Source organism: Papaver somniferum, unplaced genomic scaffold, assembly GCF_003573695.1.
Source record: "Papaver somniferum cultivar HN1 unplaced genomic scaffold, ASM357369v1 unplaced-scaffold_84, whole genome shotgun sequence".
Classification (NCBI taxonomy): Eukaryota; Viridiplantae; Streptophyta; class Magnoliopsida; order Ranunculales; family Papaveraceae; genus Papaver; species Papaver somniferum.
Window position 1 is genome coordinate 13,648 of NW_020651415.1, and position 26,395 is coordinate 40,042.

At 35.1% G+C, this 26,395-nt stretch overlaps 1 protein-coding gene across 1 annotated transcript; it reads left to right on the forward strand.

Annotated features, from left to right (window-relative positions):
• Positions 1-5,549: 5,549 nt before the first annotated feature.
• On the forward strand, positions 5,550-6,956 carry LOC113345866. The gene has a single exon (XM_026589524.1). The coding sequence runs from the start codon at positions 5,550-5,552 to the stop codon at positions 6,954-6,956; it is 1,407 nt and encodes a 468-aa protein (XP_026445309.1).
• The last annotated feature ends 19,439 nt before the right edge of the window (positions 6,957-26,395 follow it).

Genomic DNA, 26,395 nt, shown 5'->3' on the forward strand with positions numbered 1-26,395 from the left:
GCAACAAGATGTTTCTTTAGATATAATCCTCCAACTGGTACTTCAACTGGCCAGAGACCTCAAGCCAATTTTGGTCTTTTGACAAATGCAGATCATTCTGATGGTACTTCACAACATGCTTTCACAAGTTTAAATATCAATGATGCTGCTTTTAATGATGATCCTTCTTCATCCAATACAGTGTGGATTTATGATAGTGGTGCTTCTACTCACATAACTAGAGACAGGTCTTTCCTCCACAATACTTTTAACTACAAGGGCAAGGATAATTTTATGCTTGGCAATGGTAAAACCTTATCTATTTCCTTTACTAGTAGTGCAAATCTTGTTACACCAAAAAAAAGTTTTAGGTTAGATAATATCTTACATGTTCCAGATATGAAGAACAATTTATTGTCAGTGGATAGATTTACAAAAGAAAATTCATGATATATCATTTTTGATCCTTATGGGTATGAAATAAGAAGCTTACATGATCATATTTTTCTTGCGCTTGGTAAAATGATAAATAACTTGTATCCTATTACTTCTATTGAGCTATAATTTTCTTTTTCATCTCTTGTTGCTTCTTCTGATATTCGGCATAATAGGTTAGGTCATCCTTCTTCAAAAATTGTTCAACTGTTACACAATGACAAAAATATTATAGCTAAGTCTATCAATTCTCATACTCTGTGTCATCCCTGTAAACTGGAAAAAAAGTAAGAGACTTTCATTTCATATTTCTCATTCTCATGCAACATCTCCACTTGCACTAATTCATTGTGATGAGTGGGGTCGTTTTCCTGTTCCTTCCATAGAAGGACATAGATATTATATTGTTTTTATTGATGATTTCAGTAGATTTCATTGGATTTATCCAATTCAAGTTAAAACATAAGCTTTACAACGTTTTTAACATTTTAAAAGTTTAACTGAAAACTTATTTCATACTAAAATTCTTGCTTTACAAAAAGATGGTGTTATGGATCTAGTAAAAGGTGTTTTTAAAACTTTTATAGACAGTTCTGGTATTCTTTTAAGAATTTCTTGTCCTAAAACACCAGAGAAAAATGGTCTCGCTGAAAGAAAGCATAGACACATTACTGAAATGGGTAATACATTTCTTTTTAATGCATATTGTCCAAAAGAATAATGGTATGATGCTTTTTTGGAAGCCACTTATCTTATTAATAGAACTCTCACTCCTATTCCTCATGATAAATTTCCTTTTCAAGTTATTTACAATAAGTTACCTGATTATTCCTTTTTAGAGTCTTTGGGTGTATATGTTATCTTTTCTTAGGGAATTCCAGAGTTGATAAATTGTCTCCCAAATCTGTTAAATATGTTTTTGTTGGATATAGCACCTTACGTAAGGGTTATAAGTGTTATAATCCTGTAAATAAGAGGATTTATATATCCATACATGTGATTTTCTCAGAAAATGAGTTTTGTTTTTCAACTTCTACCTTTGTTACTCCTGTTATAAAGGATACATCATCTATTCAAACTTTTCCTTATTCAACTGTTGTCACAAGATCCCAGAGAGGTATTACTAAACAAAATCTTTTCCTGATCATGTTTTAAATAATTCAATTAAGCATCCCGTTTCTTCTGCTCTTACTTTTATTATTAATACTCCTTCTGAGCTAAAAAGTTTCAAAATGGCTATGAAAGATCCCCTACGGCTGGCTTTTATGAATGATGAAAATACTGCATTACAGAATAATGGGACTTGGTAATTAGTTGATCCTGAGCCTCATATGAGTATTAGGTTGTAAATGGGTGTAGAGAGTTAAACTGAAGTCATATGGGACTCTGGATAAATTGAAGTCAATACTAGTTTCTCAAGGATATAATAAGCAATATGGTATTGATTATGGGAAAACTTTTAGCCTAGTGGTCAAATCTACTATAATAAGAGTAGTTCTATGCATAGTTGTTACTAGAAATTGGCCTATTAGGCAATTAGATGTTTCAAATTCTTTTTTGCATGGTGACTTAATAGAGAATGTCCATATGAAGCAGCCACCAGGATTTGTAAGCTCAGAATCCCAAAGAAAGTTTGTCATTTTAAGAAAAGTTTGTATGGTTTAAAACAAGCACCAAGGGCTTGGTTTCAAAAGTTCAGCTCAACTTTAATTTCAAAAACCGTTCATATTTTCAATGTTTGTATATGTGATTCGTTCAGATATGATGGTGTTATTATTACATGTAGATGGCATTATACGTACTGGTAATTCAATTTCTTTGCTTGATCATCTTGTGAAATATTTGAGTTTTGTGTTTGCAATGAAGCAATTGGGTGATTTGCATTATTTCTTAGGAATTGAGGCTACGAGAGAAGAAGGTAATATCAAGGGAGAAGATATATTTCCACTACGTCACTATTGAGATGTGCGATGATATCATGGCGGTTCTGTGGCGCCACAACAATAACGGAGGCAACTTAGCAATATAAGATCGCATATATACTACCATGCCTAAATTAGCTTAATTTATAAGCAAAAGTTATAATTGGAATTTCTAATTCATTACCCTAGTATATAAAAAAAGGGATAAGGAGAGAAATATGATACGCACATAGTAAAAGAGAAGCATACTATCATCTTCTTCCTCCATCATTAAGATCTAGAGCTCCACAAAAACTTATTAATGGAGTCTTATGTGACAACAAATATATCATAGTGAAGAACCATGGATATAGGTCCCATTATGGATCGAACCATGTAAAAATATTTGTGTCTCATTTACATTTAGCACTTTTATCTTCATTTTGATTGTAAAATATGTTTAGATCTAGAAATTATTAGGGTTATCGTTTGTGGGATTTTGTGCAACTACATTTTGGCGCTAGAAGGAGGAGTATTAAACGAGTAAAGGATCAGCGCTACGTTTTATCTAGCTCGTTTAAGAAGAAATTTCAAGTGACGATTAGCTATTTTGTACGTATTTCTATATTATAAAATTCAGGGATAAAAATGGAAGTTTCAACGGAAGACTTTCATCTTCAAAACACAACGGATACTAAAAATATGAAAGTCTTGGGAGAAAATACTATATTCTCTACTAACAAACGTCACCTGTAGTTCACAAAATCAAAATAGGTGTTAAAGCTGCATCAAGACCATGGAAACAAACAAAGAGCAACATAAATGAAAACAAATGAAGCTATATCACCAATCACTCCTAAAAGGATGAATTACCTTTCTATCTCTCTAATTTTCTCTTCTAAAACTCAGATCTGGTGGTTTTTAAAGAAAGTTTTGAAAAAACTTTAACGTTCTTGAGCAATACCCGATATGTACTTTTTTTTCTCAATCAATGACGAGCAGTAACGCTGAACGATTTATGAATTTTTTTGACCTCAAAGAACTTGGTTTCACTTATAAAAGAAAGTTGATTCTGCTTTGGGATTAAACTTATACAAGTTGGCACTACTTGTGGAAGTAAAATTTAATATACCAATTTCCTCTTGTTGGCTCCAGATAGGTCTCATACTTGGAAGCAGCTTGAAGCATATTGATCTAGGTGGTATCCATATTTGTGGATAATTTGTGCTAGTTGCTCTCACACTTAGAAGAAACTTGATATAGTTGGCTCCAGTGGGGGAAACTTGTGTAAGTTTCTTTCGCACTTCGAAACAACTTGAGCTAGTTGGCTCCAGATTTGGGAACAACTTGTGCTAGTTGCTATCGCACTTGGAAAGCAACTTGACCTGGTTGGCTCCAGACTTGAAAACAACTACATCAAGTTGGTTCCATCTTTGGAGACAACTCGAACAAGCTGCCTCCACTTTCAGATCTTAAGCTGGCTAGTTTACCACACTTTTGGAACAACTTGAGCAACTTGTGAAAGTAAAAAAATTCAACAAAAGTATTAAACATCCCAAACTCATGTTGCCACCGCCCTATCGAGAACCAAGGTTTGATGCTCAACAAAACAAAAAAAATTATTTAAATGAAAACAACTACAAGTGGAACACTGGATAACTAAACAACTAGAGTTCAAGGACCAACATCATGAATTTATCAATACGAGCGGTATAACTACATCAACATGAGAAGTAATACCATACATTGGAAATAACAACAAGTAACCCCTATATGTCAAAGATGTCAAAGGAAACACTTAATCTTAACACATCCACCATGGTTCATTCCTCCAACTTCGCTTATATATGGCTGAAGGACTGTAGCATCGTCCCAACTAACTTTTTTTTCATATTCCTCACCCGGTAGTAGATTTCAATCTGCATGATATGAGAAACAAAATCCCTTAAATGGATATCAACCACATTCTTCATTTATTTTTTGTGCTCCTCATTTGACCGGTCCTTGCTTCAGTCTCTCCCTTGCCAATGCTGCTAGAAGAGTAAAGGGTTTGACACCAAGTGGGCAATGGACAGTACATAAATGAATGGATAATAAATAAACTAGTCTAGATAGACAACAAGTGAGTACAAATTTATTTATTATCGGATATAAATTCCACCTATTCTGGTACTTGTAGGAGCTGCTAGAGAGACCCATGCACTTTGGATAAGAAACTACTGCTATGCTCTATCTGGATTGTTATCTACCGCTGCACCAAGATCCATTTGGGAAGATTGATCAATGCTGAGTAAGTTTCCCGTTCAAGTTTTCGGTCTTTAAAATTTAAACTCAGAGCAAAGTCCGTTAGATATGTATGTAAATGATCTCACACTTTGAAATAGTTATTTAGTTTCCGCGAGTTAATATCGTAATTATGGTAACTATTGATCAATTTTGTAACGTTTTATAATCAATTTGAGTTACAAAAAGAATAATCAGTTAGGAAACCTATTGTTACAAAAACCTAGATCTGGTGTAGTGGCTGTGACTACAATAGCTCTGTTTCCCTTGCTTCTATTGCGCACGTTAGTTCGTCGGTGCCGACCTGTATGTTGTACGGCTTTGTCTTCTGTCTGTATACATAGTGATTGCATGTATCATCATCACTTTCATCTTTGATCCTTCCAATCAAGATTTGTTATTCATTTCATTCACCACTTGTCTAGGTTGGATTAGACAACTTAACAAATTAACAAAAATTAATTCCAGACAACAAAATTAATTGCAGCCAAGTTATACAGAAATTTAACCTTCCCTCTGATAAGCATAAAATAAAACAAAACAAGTGGGCGCTTGAGGACATTATACATCACCAGTCTAATTTTTCTTCAATCTCAAGACGCCGTACAGGTTCCAACTAGTTATATATGATATATTTTTTGTAGAAGAATTCACACATAATCTAGTTAATCCTAATTTTGAATAGCAAGTACAGAGTAAATAAATGCTTCAAAAAAAATGTACAGAGTAAATTAATAATATTAGTCGTTAAGTCAGGCAGGATTCGTGGATCTTCTTCTTAATGAGTCATTATAGTTGATTCAATAAATAAACAGTAAGGATCAACCGGAACATGATATTTAAGGAGGTAGCATCCTTGAGAAAGAAAAACAAAAACAACAAAGAAAGCAAACAAGAAAGAAATCTATATTTATCTTGGAAACGAAGCCCCTATCTATCCATCCATCTGTCATGGCACAACGACTTCCCAAGTTTATCATAATCCAATCCAACTTCAACCACAAATACCTGCACTTAGAAAAGGTTAATCCAACAGCAGCTGATTCCCTCCGATTTGATGGAGATTACAGTTTCGGGCTTGAGACCAGATTTGAGGTAGTGCCAGCTACCACTGAAAATGGACTGGTACACATCCGATCCAAACTAAATGACCGCTTCTGGGCAAACATGGGGGGCCCCAACGGATGGATCACTGCCACGTCCGTCAAACCTGACGAGAATCGATCTAGCCAGTCTTGCACGCTCTTCCAGCCGGTTTACTTGAATTCCAACAGCAACAAGATCGTCCGGCTCCTCCATGTCCACACCAGCTACTATGTTTCCTTCTTTATGGGCACCAACCAGACCAATGGTTGCTTAAATTTAATTAGCAACTCGCAACTCACTGACCAGCGCGATCTGTTTACCATCATTGACTGGCAATCAATCGTGATGTTTCCCGACATTATCAGAATCAAGGGCGACAATGGAATGCACCTCAAGGCCTTTTCAGACGGGTTTATGGATTATAATTATGAAGTCGCTAATTCTCCAGATTTTGAATATGAGGTGTTTCCAAGTCGTGACGGAGGCATCTGCCTGAAAAGTGTCCAATATGGCAAATATTGGAAGCTTGACAATAATTCGTCGTGGGTATGGGCATATGAGAATCCCACGATGGACCACCACATCAACACTGTATTTATACCTACCAAACTTGACAACAAAACTATTGCTCTGCGAAGTTTGGCAAACAATACTTTCTGTGCAAGACGAACGGCGAATAGCAAGACCAACTGCCTCGCCACTCTCTTTACCTATGTCGACGCGTATGCCCCCATTGTCATTGAGGAGCCTGTTTTATCAAGAACTATCGACAACGTCATTTATGATCTTACTGATGCAAGGATTTACGACGAGCATGTTATTGCGCTTGCGAATGAAGAGGCTAGGAACAAAAAGGGAGAAGGTTCCGACACGGTTAAATTGAATCTCAAACATACAGAAAGGTATACTAGGGAATGGACAGCAAGCGTATCGTTCACACTGGGTGTCAAGGTGAGTTTAAGCGTAGGTGTCCCAGAAATAGCGGAGGGCAAGGTTGAGACATCCTACGAGTTTAAAAGTTCGTATGAATGGGGAGAAAGAAATGAAGATGAACTTGAAATGGGGTCTGAGTATACAGTTACTGTGCCTCCTATGAGTAGCGTGAAGGTGAGTCTGATGGCGACACGGGCTTCATGCGACATACCCTTTTCGTACACTCAGCGTGACGTCTTAACAAATGGAACAGTAAAAGTATACTACAAGAATGATGGCATATTTAAGGGCCGCAATGCCTACAACTACAGGTACGAGAGCGCCCAGCATGCTCTTTAATAAAGCTTGTTTGTTTGTTCATTTGGTTTTAAGTTGTGTGAAGTCGCATATCTGTTACGTTGTTGAATAAGGTTGTTCCTACTCTGTGGCAGACTGGCAGTGGCATTGGCAGTTATGTAAAGTGGGAATTCCAACTAGTGTTTGCTTTGTTTGTTTTTAGGTGGGAATGCCAAGTAGTGTTTGCTTTGTTTGTTTTTAAGTGGGAATGCCAACTAGTGTTTGCTTTGTTTGTTTTTATGTGGGAATGCCAAGTAGTGTTTGCTTTGTTTGTTTTTAAGTGGGAATGCCAACTAGTATTTGTTTGTTTCTCAGCTATTTGTACTTTAGCATTCGCACGGGACTTTGGTACCCAGTTAAGGCCCTATATCGAAATTCTATTTTTAAATATTTCTTCGAACAGTCTATATTGTAACAAAACTGTGACTGTTGCCAACTGTCCCGCAGTTTAAAAACTGACTAGTTCATGGACATATAGTAACATTGTTCTAATCTACGACTGTATCACTCGCCGTTCCCGACAGTCAAGTACTCTTTTAAACATTTATAAATAGCCATCTTGTTGAGAAGGATGGACGGACAGGCACATAGAAAGGGATAGAGAACAGATTAGAAAGTCCTTTTGGGAGTATTTAGTACCTACTAAAAGACACTAGTGCTACACCATATGTTGGGAAAGGAGTCCTAGGCGCACGAGTGGCCCAAGGGGCGCCCAACCTCCTAGGCAATAAAGCGACCTAGGCGCAAGGATGTGCACAACTTTTCTTTTTCTAATTTTTCCACGGGCATTGTAGACTAGGAAAAGGGCTTGGCGCCTGGCCTCGTCTAGCGCCTAACACAGCATAGCCTACGTCATTTGCGTTCGTTTTTAGTGATCATCAAAGTTTTGTAAAAGAACATCTAATGTATTGTATTGTTCAATGCCGAAAACCTATACCAAGGAATTATATGTCTGTGAATAAAGAAATTATTCATCTCGATTCACCCAAGTAAGTTTAATGTTCTTCTCCTCCTTATATTGTTCTTATTTTGTTGTTTCTGCTTTGTTAACCAAGTATTACAAGATCTATAATATGAAGACCAATTTTACAAAGTTGTAACAGATAGGCGAAATTAATACTATTAGAGTGGTATTAGAGCAACTGCAGTGGTGCGAGTATAACCAAAGATCAAAGGAAAAAAAAAAGATTAAATTTGAGTTTAGTCTGGTGCGCGACGCTATGGGTGGAAGACTAAATTTTATCGAGCGTACACTATACATTCGTCTGATGTGGGGAGTGGGCTATACGTACGCCCGATGGGGGAGATTTTGAAAAGAAAAAAAAAGTGGGGCGGAGGTATAAATCCCGCCCCACTACAAAGAGTCTAGAAAACAAAGAATGGGGCGGAGGTATAATGCCCGCCCCATACAAAATAAAAAAAAAATTGGGGCGGAGGTATAAAACACGCCTGGTGTGGGGAGTGGATTTTACGAACGCCTGGTGTAGGGCGTAGATTATATACCCTCCTGGTGGTGGGGCGTGAACTATACGACCGCTCGACTATATTTGGGTTTATTCTTGGTCCCGGATCAAATATAGTCTGGGATTTAGTCGATGGTCAGGATTTAATCAATAGTACGTACCACTACGTCTCGTTAATTTACCAAATATTTGGGTTTAGTCTCCCACTGTGGACGCTCTTAGCCGATCAAAAAAATGAAAAAGAGTGGTATTAGTGTAATAGTGTCGAAGTTGGTAACGAAGATTTTCTGACACATTTTTTTACGAAGTTATAGAGAGACTAAAATGGAAATGATACCAAATATTATATGGAATATCTTGTAGGACATCTGTTAGATTTAGGATTAGTATTTTTTTATTATCTTTAATTAATTTATATTAGGTATTTGTTATTTTTAGAATTTATTTATTTTAAGAACTTATCTACCAAAAACACTACTTCCAAAACCACGACGCTAGTAGTGGTTTTGGTAGCTTTATTTTTCATAGATTAGGCGTTGCTATTCAAAAAGGTGTTGGAGCCCAGCTTGTTGCTAGGTTACCAACCAAAAGCTTTGTATAATGGTTTACAAATATAACTTCATAAAATTTGCAATTCTAAAGCATTATTTATTTTAGGGATTTCTTATTTTACAAGTTTGAGTCATAAAATTATTTAAATAGGAGACAAGTCCTATGTATCAAAACAATATTATTGTCAATCAATATTGAGATTTCTTAACTATTCATCTACTTTTACTATCAAATTCCTTATTCAAGGTTCCGTTTTGCGTTAAGCGCCATCTAGAGCTTCGGCTTCCGATCCTCTTATTCTTTCATCTAAAATTTCTCTACACTTTCGTTATCTTCACTTATTGAGATCTCCGCATCTCTTCGTTCGAAAACACCTTTTTTTTTGAAGCATGATTTTATTAAAGAAAAGTTTAAATTACAACTTGTCGTGGGTATGTGGTACCCACATAGTCCTGATATAAAATATGATTGATAAAAGATGGGATTTCCTGGTCCAAGATTTTGGTTGAGTAGTTTCCTGTTTGACTTCCATCTGATGCATGGTTTGCTAAGCCGTCCGCTGCTTGATTGTGGTCGATCTCCACGATATAGCTGTATTTCCGATAGTGAACATGTATCCAGTTTGTGATCGACCTTTGCGTGGGTCTGAGAGGTACACATCATCAGCAAAACCAACCAAACCATTATTTGGGTTTCCGGTGTAAGGAGTCACAATTACATTAGCATCTCTTCTGTCGTCTTCGTAGGGATAAAACAAACCCAAGTCAATGGTTCCCTTTAGGTATCTAAAGATATTATTTATACCATTCCAATAACGCTGCGTTGACGTTGAGCTATATCTAGCTAACAAATTCACCGAGAATGAGATATTTGGTCGAGTACATTGTGTTAAGTACAATAATGCGCCTATTGCACTTAGATAAGGATATTCAGCTCCCAATACATCTTTGCCATCCTCCTTTGGGAGAAATAGATCTTTATGTACATCTAAAGTTCGACCAACCATGGGAGTGCTAGCAGGGTGCACTTTGTCCATATTAAATTGCCTGAGTATCTTATGGACATATACAGACTGGTGGATTAATATTCCACAATCTCGATGTTCTAGTCCAAGTCCTAGACACATTTGAGTTTTCCCAAGATCTTTCATCTAAAATTCGTATTTCAAATAGCTTGCGGTTTCTCTTAGTTCATCAAGAGTACCTACTATATTCATGTCGTCGACATAGACAACTATAATAGCAAATCCGAAACTTTTTTTCTTTATAAACACGCAGGGGCACAATTCATTATTTGTATATCCTTTCCCAATCAAATAATCACTTAGACGGGTATACCACATCCGCCCGGATTGATTTAATCCGTAATGTGAGCGTTTCAACTGAATTGCAAACGCACTCCGTGGTTTAGAGTTACTCGATTTGGGAATGGAAGTCCATCTGGAACTTTCATGAATATCTCTGTATATCAAGATATGGTGGACCCGGAGGAGTGTGAAAATTAAGCGTAATAAAAACGGGCCTACAGTAATACCGCAAGTGCACGGTCGTCGGTTGTGGCTCGTGCAAGTACGGGTCGATCCGCAGAGACTGGGTGTGTTTTGTAGTTTCTAACTATTTTGGGTTTCTAAATTGCTAATGGGCTTTGAGTACCAAAGGGTCTTGAATATCAATGGGCTTTGAATAACTTTGAAGCTTTTGCTTTCACAATAAGAGCAAGATGGGCTTTGATTAACTGTGAAGCAGTTTGGGCTTTTGGTCTTTTGAATTGCACTGGCCTCGGGCTAACAGTGACTGTGAATTGGGCTCAATGTCTTTTGATGTGAACTGGGCTTGGTAACAGTGAACTGGGCCTTAGCTTTTTGGAGTGAACTGAGCCTTGGGCTCAGTTGGCTGGGCCTTTAGATTAGCTAGGCTTTAGGTCTTAACCTGAACTGTGGTCTTTAGCTGAGCCAAGCTCTGTTGCAGCAGCAGCAGTGGCTTCAGCAGCAGCAGAAGCAGGAGAACAAGGCAGCAGAGCACTAGGCAGTGAATGCAGTAACAAGAACAGGAGAAACAATGCAATGCTATTTACAGTGAAATGAAAACAGAAAAGAAAAAGCAGCCCAGTTGCAGCAGCAGCAGCAAGGAAAAGAAAGCAGCAGCAGCAGCAGTTTTGCACAGCAGGGGAAAGAAAGCAGTGCCCAGCAGCAGCACAAGCAATGCAAGTAGTAGCAGCAGCAGAACAAGGAGTAGTTGAAGTAGCAGGAGCAAATGGCAAACAAAATGAAGGACAAGTGAAAGTAAAACAGTGGCAGTGAAGGAATGAGGAAAAGTGAAGAAAAGCAAAGGAAATGGCAGTGTAATAAACCAAGGCCTAAGCCAAGGGCAATGGCAGTGAGCAAATAAGAATAACAGAACAGAGAAACAACACAACTGGGTTATGAATCCACCCTGTGACCTAGCCAGATAGTATAGTTCTAGGTTGAATCCTTAACGGAATTAAGTGACAGTTAAGGCCAACTTAAGATCCTAAGCATACAAAAAGGGAATAGCAAGATAAACAGCTTGCTCAACTGATGTGCTCCTAGTATTGACTGTCTTTTGACAGTACAATCAATCACAAGCACTAGTGAGCACTGAATTCTCCCATTTCTCAATCAAATCAGTGCACTAAGTCTTCTAACCTAACATTCCACTACCTAACAGTCCACTAAAGCTTCATCTGAGCCTCAGCTAATGAGAATATGAGAGAACAGATGGAACAACACATGATTAACAGGAACAACACAAAAACATCACATTAACAACAACAACAACAGGATATTAAAACAGGGGACATTACACAAAAACAGGGAACATCCCATTAACAACAGGGAACATTACATTAACAGAACATGAATATATGCAGAACATCAAAGTTCTGGACACTGGCTATTCCAGCATACCCAAAACATTACACCCTCACTTCCTATTTATAATCAGAACACCCAATTAGGGTTTTTACACCAAACCCCCAAATTTAACAAAATTAGGGTTTATAGGAATTTGGGAAAAACTCACCATACCCTCTAAATTTGTTGTCCCCTCTGCAAATTGACGCCAACCCATGCTCCCAAAATTAGGGTTTATAGGGTTTTCTGCTCTTTTCCGCTCTGCTATTCATCCGAACTTTATTTAGTACCTAAAAATGCAAAATTAATTAAGAAAAATATTTATTCTTGAAAACAACGAAAATACAGAATATGGGATAAAATGTAGAATTAATGCACAAAAGATGAGTTAAATGCCAAGAAAAATATATAGAAATATGCACTTTTTAGCACTCATCAAGATACCCATAGAGATATGCGGTAACGACATCCATAAGTTGCATTTCAAGTCCTTCTGAAACTACTAAGCTGACTAAGTAACGGAACATTATGACGTCCATTAAAGGAGAGTACGTTTCTTCGTAATCGATCCTATGGCGTTGTGAGAAACCTTGTGCCACAAGGCGAGCCTTATATCTCAAGACTTCGTTCTTCTCATTAAGCTTTCTAACAAATACCCATTTATGTCCTACAGGCTTTCCACCTTGTGGGGTTAGCACTAGCGCACCAAATACCTGTATTTTTGCCAGTGAATCTAGTTCAGCACGGATTGCATCTCTCCACTGAGGACAATATGATCACTTTTGGCATTATGCAATAGAGTGTGGTTCGATATCATCATGTTCTATAATCTCTCGAGCAACAGTATATGCGAATATATCATCAATATGCGTGGAGGATCTTTCCATCAACACCTATGCACTTTCATAATCCATAGATATTTCTTGGTTCTCTAGAATTAATTTAAAATTTGGGGCGTCCCCTAGTAATGATTCATGTACATAACTGAATCAGAGACAATCTCATGAGATGGATTATTGGTATTGATGATATATGGATCGGTTTGCGCCTTACTCTCCCTTTTCTTCCTTGGATGGGTATCGATCGAACCAAGTGGTCTCCCCCTCTTACTTTTAGGGGACACGGCCTTAGCTACACTTCCACGAAGTGTAGCCTTGGTACCTACATCTATTGTACCTTTTCCCTTGTAGGGAATTTCCAACCTTGCAGGCACGTTTGCCATTGGTATATGTGATCTTGTCACTTTAGCGATATCAGTAAATGCACCAGGCATTGAATTTGCTATATTTCGAGGATCTATAATTCTTTTCACTTCACCTTCGCATTGTGGAGTGCGGGGATCAAGATGAGACAACGTGGGAACACACCACGAAAATTCCTGTCGTTCCCTTTGGAAGTCCTTTTCCATACCTCCCCCTAACGACGGGAAGGTTGTCTCATCCAAGTGACAATCCACAAATTTAGCGGTAAAGAGATCGCCTGTCAAAGGTTCTAAGTAGCGGATAATTTTTGGGGATTCCTATCCAACATAAATACCTAATCGTCTTTGTGGACCCATCTTAGTACGTTGTAGGGGCGTAATGGGAAAGTATACGGCACAACCAAATATGCGTAAATGTGAAATGTCAGGGACTCAGGATCATATCCAGTTACCAACTGGTACGTAGAAAATGGTTGGCTAGCAGTGGGGATAAAGCGAATAAGTAATGCTGCATGCAATATAGCGTACCCCCAAGCAGTAATAGGCAGGTTGGAACACATAACCAATGCCCTATATATCATTTGTAACCTTTTGATGGTAGCTTATGCGATACCATTTTGGGTGTGTACATGGGGTACATGATGCTCTACGTCAATTCCGTTAGACATACAAAAATCATCAAATCCTTTAGATGTAAATTCTCCAGCATTATCAAGTCTGATAGACTTGATTGCATGATCAGGGTGGTGAGATCTTAGTCGTATAATTTGTGCTAGGAGCTTTGCAAATGCAGCATTTCTTGTGGACAACAATGCAACGTGTGACCAACGGGTCGAAGCATCAACCAGAACAATAAAAACCTGAATGGTCCGCATTTTGGATTATAGGTCCGCAAATATTACCTTGTATTCTTTGCAAAAACGGAATATTTTGTTTGGTATCTTTATCATACGATGGTCTCGATCTTGTTTTTGCTAAAGAACAAGCTTTGCAGAATGAGCGATGTGCCTTCGATAAGGATAGCGAAAAAGAATGGGATAGGGGGTGCGTTTCAATTACTTTGGAAGACGAGGGTTGCGCTTCTATTACTTTAGAATGCATAAAATGTGCATCATTTACTTTAGAATGCACATTATTACTCTGCATTGTAACAATCTTCTGTCCCATTCTCTTTTTCATTCTAAAGAAAGGATGTTCGTGAGAGTTCTTCAAAATGCGGATCATCATATCACGACCTGGGATCTCTAGTCGATCGTTCAAAAGCTTATATAAGTCACTGGCCAATAGTTCATTATTAGAAAGCACATCGGATTCGATAATCCTAATAGTGGTGATATATAATCCACTAGATTGACTCATTAGTTTCTATAAGATGCGCTTCCTTCCGCATTCATTAGAGGTCACATATATGTGCTCAATTTCATTTTAACAGTGAGTTTCCAAGTGATAACCATTTGCACGGATATCCTTGAAACTTAACAAAGCGCGGTGAGCTCTTGGTGCATATAGAGCTTCTGTGACTTTAATCATTGTGCCATTTGCCAACAACAATTGAGTAGTACCTCGCTCAATTATTACTTGAGATGATCTAATCATCGTAGTCACACATGTATTATAAGGAGTAAAATCGACAAATAATTGTCTATTTCTTAGGATAGTGTGGGTGGTTGCACTATCAACTAAACATTCAATTTCTCCTGGAGACATTCCTAGAAGTACATTAGGCAGGAATGTTACAAATAAAAAAAAACGAACAATTTATCTCACTTTCTTTAGAGAATCTTGTTCTACTAGAATGACGTCCTTTCCATTCTAATTGACATGCTAAACAATAGATTATTATAAACAAAGTAAAATCCTATAGAACATAATAGAAAATAAGTACTTATAGATAATCCATACACATAACATAAAGATGGTAAAAAACATATTTTTCAACATCAACACCTACTTAAATCATGAAACAAACGATAGTCTAAGATAACATAAAAAGAGAGAGTCTAGCAAGCCATAAAACCAGAAACTAAATTCTTAGGCCCAAGCAAAATCAGGAACATCCATTGTTGGGGCAAAGTCCTCATTGCCCAGGAAGTCTGAGATTGTGAGGTTGACGTCAGGGGCTACATCATTTTCTTCCACATAGTTAGCCTCTTGTTCGAGAGTTTCCCGGTACTTTTTGTAGCTCGCAACTACATTGGCACCAGCCTTGCACTGCTTATACCAATGTCCAGTAGATCCACACCTAAAACAAGGCGCACTTTCATCTGCGGCCCATTTGTTAGTGGGATTTTTGGTGTTTTCTCAAACTTAGGATTATTACCACCATGACCAGAAGTTTCTTCTCTGTGCCAAATATTGGAATGACTTTTACGTCATCGACCACGATTATTTCCCTTCGTCCTCTTCCACGAGAGGTGTTATCTCCACGTGGGTATGGCCAAACCATACCAAATTCTTCCCGGTACCATTTTTTCGTGACCAAATTTCTTTATGGCTTTGTGGGCAATGCAGATATATCATATAGTCCAATCTCTGATCATGACCTAGTCCTCAAAATTAATTAACCAAGCTTCTTTTTGGTTTTAACAAGGGGACTGTTTGCAAACAATTCAGTAATAAGGTTGACAAAATAGTCAACTAAAAATAGGTTTGTTTAAAAAATTAAACTACAGACCAATTTATCATTTATATACGCATATAAATTTATATACGCATAATTAATAGCAAACCATTTGCAGGATAAAATTGAGTTTTGGTTAATATTTGTGACATGCATGAAAAATATCAAACTAATATATAATACTAATTTTAAAGTACATGTCAATTTTTTTTTTACAATTTTGAGGAAGGTCTAAAAATATGACATACTTAAAAAAAATATGTACGGTAAATTATAACATATGGTGGGGATAGCATCATGAATGTATACATATATGATGAATATTTGATAAAAATTAAATACTATAATATTCATGGTTTAAAAATAATTACCATACATACATATGCATCATGGGTATAATGATATGATGTCCTTCAAAGGTAATACTCATACATGTATTTATTTATTTTCTTTTCAAGAAAAAAGTACAACATCACATGGAGTTTGAAACAAAATCAGATGGGCCTTTTTTTTTAAGTAAAACAAATCATATTTTTGTGTATCACATGATTTTCATTAATTAAACTAGAGATGAAAATGTCACTTTCATGATAGAAGGCAAGCATGTGATGTTAAAGAAACAAATAAGCTATCACTATCAAGTTGAAAATCAGATAGGAAAAATCAAATGGATTATTCTCTTTTAACTTTTGGTGTAACTAAAATAAATAATAGAAGCTAAGATTAGCATGTCATGTGATAGATGAGACAAATATAGCACTTTAAATAAAGGTAAATAGGTACATGGTAATAGAAAGAGTAGTTGAGTTATACCTTCTTTTGGAAAAATCCTACTTGTTTTTGAGGATGAAGCCAACAACTTTCTTTTGTTTTGTATTTGAAAGATTAAAACTCAAATGGTTAGAGGCAAAATGGTGATAACGTGTAAAAGTTTGTTGTATGGAGAGACAAAACATGAAAGTATAAAAGAGACAAAAGAGAAGGAGGAGAATCATATGGGATTTCATTAGCTTGTACTCTTTAAATACATGGGATAAAGACAAGGTAGTAGTACATGGGGGTGGTCAACCATACCACCAATAATATTCTTACAACAAATTTTTTGATTGTTTAGTTTGTGTACTTTCTTGTACACTATATATGTTTCAGTTTATTGTAAAAAATAATTCTCTGATGGATTTAATTGTGATCTTTTGATGTTAAATTTCTGTGTTAGTGGATTTGATTTTGTTATCTTTTTAGATATGTCTCATATCTTTTTTATTAGTTAGTTATTTGATTTATCACTTATGTGTTAATTGAACCTAAAAATAGCTATTTTTTAGATCTTTTATTTGTCATTCAGATCTTTAATGTCTTCATCTGTGTTCGGCTATTTCTTTTACTAACAGAAAGTTTCTCTGTTTTGTTATCGCACCTGATTTTCCGGGTTCCTGATTTACTTAATGTTCCCTTAGCGAAGGAAAGGAAAAGTCACCATACCCAAGTTATATATATCACACCGGCTGAGTGTACTATCTACTTCATTAATTCATACAACTCTCATATGCACCACAGTCACACCAATACGCAGGTGTGAAAATTAATACCTTTTGGGGGTCCACAAAAGAAAATCTTCCGTAGCATAAATACAGTACTAGGAGGTAGAAAACTTAACTACATCTCTACTTTTGGGTCAATACTGTATAATTTAATAGTATTTGGGCTTTGTACCTTCTACAAAACTGTTGCGTTTTTATCTTCATCTACTGTTCTTGTTTATATTAAACTTGATTTCTTTTGGATGTAGCACAAGTGCTACACCGTTGCAACATGTGATAGAGATTTGAAGCCGAGAATTTGCAAGGTATATCCGCACATTTTGACATGCCTTGAAACTTTGATTTTCTTTCGGTACCTTCTTTTTCATTTAAAAAAAAATGATTCCTTAACAAATGTCATTTTTCTTCTTTTGATTAATATGCATAATTTGCTTGATTGGGAGCAGGTTCCCGGTGTTCCAATCATGTCCATCGCTATCCATAAGTTCTAAGTACTCGATTGAGGGAGTAGATGAAGCAAACCCTGGTGGAGGTACGGTTAGGATGCTGTCATAATCACTATTGTTTAGATAATATAAATAGCATAATATCAGTAACACTTTTGGTACAACTTGATTGATGAAAAAGAAGAGTTATTTAATCTTTTTGGGCTTCCTGTTCCTACCCAAAGACTCAAAGAGTCTCCTCTTTTTTGTGGCTTAGTTTGTGTTCTGTTTTCAGTGAATTTTGATTTCACTAATACATGCAAGTGTGTAATATCTCTATTTAAGTTTTTTTTAGTAATTTACTTACGTTGGGTATTCACTCTATTTTAAGCAGCTCCTCAATATTGATGACTGAGGATGATACTCATTAGCAAAGAAAGTGTTCAAGATAGAATAACTTCTGCTGGGGTTGCTAAAACTCAATTTCTTGCTAATGCATATGTTGATAGCGGAAAGGCACCAAATGATGACACAATTATGACTGCATGATCGAAGAAACAATTGGCGCAAATGAGATGTTATGCGATACAGAAAATGGAGCACTTCAACAATATTATGTTCAAGATGTGAGATGATTCAGTAGCCAAAGATTATATAACTCCTGCAGGAAAGCGAGCAATTAGAGTGGCAATGTTATAAAAAATTGAATTAAGTCTTAGCAAGAATTTATCTTGCAATTTGTACTCGGAGATTCCATTTTTTTAATGGTATTTTAGGTAATTAATATAAATTTATTTTCACAATGTTTACTTTAAGATTCTATTTTGTTTTCAGATTCAGTTAAACCAAAATCGGTTTCGGATACACTATATCTGAATCAGAATGGATTTTAGCTAAATGAATGAATTTAAGATTCAGAAAATTTATATACCTAGATCTGAACTGGTGTCATGAAAATGACGTTATTATATTCAAAACCTAATAACAGTGATACTAAGGGCATCCCTTATGACATATATCATCAGTTATTATACTTAACGTCCGAAAACCGTTGTATCAAAGTCACATATTTTATTTGTCACACTTAATGACGTTCTTTATTTGTTATTATAAAGAGTCACACCAAATAAACAATGGTTCGAATAACAGATGAAAACCGTGATAAACTATGTTTTATAACAGATTTCATCATTTATTGCCCTTTCTGGACTAGTGTTTAGTTTTTGTAATATGCAGGTATCAACCATGTCTGAAAAAATTGTTTATGTTGTCCTGAATCATGGTAAGGATTCGGCTCTATTTGTGTACATATTTGTAAAGTGAAATTCTTTGTGATTCATACATGGGTTGTTTTGTTTGAATCAGTGCTTTATTTTGTTATTTTTATGTAAATATTTACATTCTTGCACACTAATATGCTCTGTGACGAATGCATGATCTGTTTTGTTGGTATATATGCTAGATTTTGTTATTTTTCTATATATGTGTACATGTTTTTACACTGAAATGGTTTGAGATGAATATATATGGACTGTTATGTAGGTGCAAATATTAGATCTTTGTGTTAGTATGCTCTTTAACGAATGTATGGCATTTCACGAGGGCATGATGCTCGAATTTGTTATTTTTTTGTAGGGGTGTACATGTTTGTACACTAGTATATGTTTCAGTTTATAAGAATATGCATGCACTTTAGTGTACACCGTTTGTGTTTTTTATATATGTAATTGTAAGGTTGTGTATGTTATTTTTGAATCATGTTGTGCTTTCGTCTTTATTTTTGTAGATGTGTACATATTTGTACAATGAAATTCTCTGTGATACATGCATGGGATGTTTTGTTTGAATCTCTCTATTTTAGTTACTTTTCAATAGATGTGTATATAATTGTACACTAGTATGTTCTTTGATGAATGTATGGCATGTTTTGTGGGTATGGATGCAAGATTATGTCATTTTTCTGTAGATGTTTACATGTTTTTACACTGAAATGCTTTATAGTGAATATATGGCATTCATGTGGGTAGGAATGCGAGATTTTGTTAGGTTTTTTAGAGGAGTACATGTTTTTGTACACTAGTATACTCTTTGATTAATGGGTGGCATTTCCTATGGGTTTAATATATATAAATGCTATAATTTGTTAGGTTTCCATAGAGGTGTACATATTTGTACACTAGTATATATAAATGGTGCACCTTGTCATGTCTCATTGTATATGACATTTTTATGGGTATGGATGTGCACATGTTGATTGTTTTGAAGATGTGCATAGCTCTGCAAGTAAGTGTTCATAGTTGTACACATGTTTTTTTCTTAATATTTACATATTTATACATATTGATTTAATTTGAATATGCGTGTAGTTTCCAGATCATTTTCATTGGTGTTTTATGTTTTTTTTTTCCAGACTGAAGATTATCAAGTTCATGTATGTAAATTTAGAATGACAATTTCAGCGCATATTTGGTGGAACCATGTCTTCTGTCTCTAATTTTGTAAAACCACTACTAAATGAAACTGAAATCCTAAAGGTGAACCTGGCTGACTTAAGATGAGTCAAGTAGTATTTTTAGGGAATTTTGATAAAATGTCCCCGTTTTGAATTACTATAAATAAAATGCCACCGTTTTTTTTGCACTTTTCTAAAGTACCCCATTTTGACCGTTTTATTTAAAAATCGGTAAACGGATGGTAGTTGTCGTTATATCCCATGTGGCAGTTGAAAAAAGTCCATTGAATCACTCCTTAGAGTTGGTTCAATCCAATGAGTTCTAGCGATTTGACTCTGTAAATGACTCATCTTCATCTGTTCAAGCTCATGGAGGGAATGGCGGTTTCAAGATCACATTTTCTAATGCCCAATGTTGCACCATCATAGTGCCATATCCTCCCCTATAATCCATTCCTAATCATTCATCTTAATTTCAATCCATACAACAAACCAATTCAACATTGCCTGCGATTTACACTCTTCCATACAACCAACACAGTTTAAATCATTTCAGCTGCACACCTCCATTCATTTCACCTGCAATATCCTGGAAACAACTCACACGGATCCACAACTTCCATTCCAGCATACTGCATCACCACTCCCTTCAACCAAAACCAAACAACCGCTGGAATAACTCAAAACTGCAGCAATATAACCGTCTCATCATTAGTTACTCGGTTGTACCTGCTACATCTCACAACTTTATATCTTGTACCATGTAGCTTCATACAATTCAAGCAGTTCATTCAAAACAACAACTTAATAAGTGTCATCTTCTACACCACACCAGCTTCACTACAATCCATTCCTAAGTATACAACTAATCTGTTTTAGCTCTTTTTTTTCATAAATAACAAATACAGTTTAGTATTAACTCAACTGAATTCAACCTAATACCACCACCTGTAATCTTTCATCTGCAGCTTCAACTCGGAATGCTACTCACCAGAACCATACACCACCTTTTTCATCTCTTTCAGTCTCACACAGGGATGATCACTGCAGTTTTTATTCTAATTTACTATATCAGTTCCATTAGCTTCAACAGCCACACTCCATAACCCCACCACTACCTGTACTCTTAGTACCACTATCTAAACAGTCACTTAATTCTTGAACTGCAATTCCCTCATCTCTATACCTATAACTAAGGGTCAGAACTAATCAAACCCAATTTACCCAAACCTTATTCTCTAGATATCATAATAACTGCAATATCATCACTGGATCAATGCACCTGCAATAACCAAACATACATCTAAATCTTCAATCCATTTTGAACTCATCATATATATCACCCTTCCTCCTCCATGCAATTCAACACAAATCTAAACTACCTCCACAGTTCAACCCATACTCAACTCAGTCTCAGATTCGTTCTTAATCGCACAAATTCAACAATTAAGAATTCAATTCAAAGTACTAAAACTAAAAAAAAATTGTAGGATTACCCAAGTACTAACACCTTCTGAATCTATACATCATCAATCACCTCTATGGAAACCCTTTTCGTTTCTGGTCATGAAACTCATCACCAACATCAATTTCATCTGCTAAAAGTTGTTCCACATATAAATTTACTCTAATCCTCTCAATTTTTCAATACCCATATCTAATCGTCCTCCTAGAACACCAAATTAATCTTACGAATTTTGTCCGAGTTCTTCATGAAACCCTAATTCTTCGATCTTCATCAAAAATCAAAATCAACACTACAACATTAATTAATCAATAACACTCTTTATTTTTCATCCTTAGTTAACTCAATACACCTCCTAATTTCAACCATATGAAACCTAATTGAAATATTGAGTATTAAGATAGAGAAGGAGGGTTTGTCTGGAGGAGAAAGGAAGAGAAAACGATAAAAAAGGGACGCATGTTGGGAAGGATAAGGGTTTGAGAGGATAAACACGTAATTACACATAGTCATTTGACTTGGTAAACGAATTTTGACTAAATTATATAGGACAAGACAGAAAACAAAACACAAAGGGCATTTTTGGAAAGTTGAAAAAAAATGGATCATGTTATTAAACTATAAATTGATAGTAGGGCAGTTTATCAAAATTCTTTAGTAGGTAAAAAATGAAGCAATTTATTTATGTGAATAAAAATAAACTACAACACTTAGATGCACCATCAATAAACTACCAATAGAAAGCAAACTCAGACATATTAATTTGAAAAGCAGAAGAGCAAAGCAAAAATAAATACTGATAATTAATCATTCCCTTTTCCAAGGATATTAACACTAGACACTGATACAACTACAAAAATATAGTTTGAATCTGAAACACCACTATTTCACATGTTCAAACTACTAGTAGATCTAGTACACAGATCTAACTCACAATCTCAATATAATTTTACTGCAAATCTAACTAAGAGATCTGAAATCCAATCATGTGTTTAACTTCAAAACATTCTCACGAATCTATTCTTTCACTTACACAAAACATTTTCAGTGTTAGCTGAGTTTCGAGGTGGGCATATTCTCATTAAAGTAGCAATTTTTTTTTTTACTCGGGTTATTGTAATCCATTGTAAAAACAAAAAAATGTTTATACTGGACCTACCAAGATTCGGTAAAACCATATAAATGAGGGGGCATTTCTTAACGAATCCATAAGAGGAGAAATCATTATGCTTTGGAATCTCAAGGATGATTGACTATCCTCTCTTGTGACCTAACTCTCCAGTCCAGACCTCGCCTTAACCAAATTTAGACCCATTAACCCGAGTAAGAAGAATCTGACTCTCCTTTCCTTTTTTTTTATCTCAATTTCCCACTAACTTGTGTAACAGAAAGTAGCTGATGTCTGTTAATGGCTTGACAAACTGATTTTTATAACACCTGAGCTAACCGTGGATGTTTTTTTGTCCATCATATTTAATAAGGAATGATAGAGTTTTAGGCTTTGGTCAGTTTGTATTGACATAATCAATAAGTCATAAAGGTCAAATGTCACTGATTTAGTCTTATATTCAGACAATGACTATAAATGTGTCTGAAAAGATTATATTTTCTTGTTTTTTTTGTAATAATAATAACACCTTCTTCTTCTTATTATTCTCTGTACATGAGTCTTCTTCTTGATTACTTAATAACAATTATCATGGTATCAGATAGGTAATGATTCATAGGGCTTTCTCAAAAGCTTAAACAATTTTATGAACAATTTATACAACTTCAATTGGGTATTACCAAAGTCAGAAAAATTTTCCTCAAATCAATTTTTAGGGTTCTTGGAAGATTTTATGGTAACAACACGCACATCTTCATACAACAACAATTTCAAAAATCAAAGTAACAACTTCAGCAACAATATAAATCGTAATATTGGTAGTACATCAACTCTCAAGAATCAACAATTTCGAGAATCAATTTCAGACTTGGAAATTTTGAAGAATACTAAAGATTGTTTCACAATGTCTTTCGATGGTAATTTTCATGCTCTTCCTTTCATAAATATATCAAATTTTGTATCAATGAAGTTGAATTCATCAAATTATCTACTTTGGAAAGATCAATTTGAGGGTGTTTTATTTTCTTGTGATCTATATAGATATGTTAATGGTGATGTTGTTGAACCACCACAAAAAGTTATAATTCATGATGTTGAGATTGTTATTTCGGAGTGGGTTTCTTGGAGAATATTAGATAAATTTGTTTCTACCTGTCTTAAGGCTACTTTCACATCTACTTTTAATGGTGATGTTCTTGGTTTATCAACTGCAAAAGATATTTGGAATTTTTTGATTTGAGTTTTAGAACTCAATTTATTGCTAGGAAGAATATTTTAAGGAATCAATTAAATGGTATTAAAAAGGGTAATATGTATATTGTTTAGTATCTTCAGAAAGTTAAAACTATAGAAGATTCATTAGTTCTATTGGAGAGAAGGTCAGTGATACAGATTTGTTGATGTTTGTTATGAATGGATTAGGCAGTGAATATGAAATTTTTTTCATATTTTCACAGAGTAGAGAGACACCATATACTTTTGGATAAGTGAAAGCAAAGTTAATTTCTCATGAAATTTCTTTAGCTGAGAGATAATCTCAAAGTCCAAATATATTTAATGATCAAAATTCAACAACTTTTATGCAAGAAATGGTTCTATTGGTTCCAATTATAACAAAAGAGGTGGTGGAAATCATAGGAATTTCAGTAATGAGAATTAAAAAAACAGTAAATATCAACATGGATCTACTTCTAATAATTCAACTGGTAATTATCAAATGGGTCCAACTAATGACAGAAGGTCTTATATTGATTATTCAAAATTATTCTGTCATATTTGTAAGAAGAATGCGCATCTTGCAACAAGATGTTTCTTTAGATATAATCCTCCAACTGGTACTTCAACTGGCCAGAGACCTCAAGCCAATTTTGGTCTTTTGACAAATGCAGATCATTCTGATGGTACTTCACAACATGCTTTCACAAGTTTAAATATCAATGATGCTGCTTTTAATGATGATCCTTCTTCATCCAATACAGTGTGGATTTATGATAGTGGTGCTTCTACTCACATAACTAGAGACAGGTCTTTCCTCCACAATACTTTTAACTACAAGGGCAAGGATAATTTTATGCTTGGCAATGGTAAAACCTTATCTATTTCCTTTACTAGTAGTGCAAATCTTGTTACACCAAAAAAAAGTTTTAGGTTAGATAATATCTTACATGTTCCAGATATGAAGAACAATTTATTGTCAGTGGATAGATTTACAAAAGAAAATTCATGATATATCATTTTTGATCCTTATGGGTATGAAATAAGAAGCTTACATGATCATATTTTTCTTGCGCTTGGTAAAATGATAAATAACTTGTATCCTATTACTTCTATTGAGCTATAATTTTCTTTTTCATCTCTTGTTGCTTCTTCTGATATTCGGCATAATAGGTTAGGTCATCCTTCTTCAAAAATTGTTCAACTGTTACACAATGACAAAAATATTATAGCTAAGTCTATCAATTCTCATACTCTGTGTCATCCCTGTAAACTGGAAAAAAAGTAAGAGACTTTCATTTCATATTTCTCCTTCTCATGCAACATCTCCACTTGCACTAATTCATTGTGATGAGTGGGGTCGTTTTCCTGTTCCTTCCATAGAAGGACATAGATATTATATTGTTTTTATTGATGATTTCAGTAGATTTCATTGGATTTATCCAATTCAAGTTAAAACATAAGCTTTACAACGTTTTTAACATTTTAAAAGTTTAACTGAAAACTTATTTCATACTAAAATTCTTGCTTTACAAAAAGATGGTGTTATGGATCTAGTAAAAGGTGTTTTTAAAACTTTTATAGACAGTTCTGGTATTCTTTTAAGAATTTCTTGTCCTAAAACACCAGAGAAAAATGGTCTCGCTGAAAGAAAGCATAGACACATTACTGAAATGGGTAATACATTTCTTTTTAATGCATATTGTCCAAAAGAATAATGGTATGATGCTTTTTTGGAAGCCACTTATCTTATTAATAGAACTCTCACTCCTATTCCTCATGATAAATTTCATTTTCAAGTTATTTACAATAAGTTACCTGATTATTCCTTTTTAGAGTCTCTGGGTGTATATGTTATCTTTTCTTAGGGAATTCCAGAGTTGATAAATTGTCTCCCAAATCTGTTAAATGTGTTTTTGTTGGATATAGCACCTTACGTAAGGGTTATAAGTGTTATAATCCTGTAAATAAGAGGATTTATATATCCATACATGTGATTTTCTCAGAAAATGAGTTTTGTTTTTCAACTTCTACCTTTGTTACTCCTGTTATAAAGGATACATCATCTATTCAAACTTTTCCTTATTCAACTGTTGTCACAAGATCCCAGAGAGGTATTACTAAACAAAATCTTTTCCTGATCATGTTTTAAATAATTCAATTAAGCATCCCGTTTCTTCTGCTCTTACTTTTATTATTAATACTCCTTCTGAGCTAAAAAGTTTCAAAATGGCTATGAAAGATCCCCTACGGCTGGCTTTTATGAATGATGAAAATACTGCATTACAGAATAATGGGACTTGGTAGTTAGTTGATCCTGAGCCTCATATGAGTATTAGGTTGTAAATGGGTGTAGAGAGTTAAACTGAAGTCATATGGGACTCTGGATAAATTGAAGTCAAGACTAGTTTCTCAAGGATATAATAAGCAATATGGTATTGATTATGGGAAAACTTTTAGCCTAGTGGTCAAATCTACTATAATAAGAGTAGTTCTATGCATAGTTGTTACTAGAAATTGGCCTATTA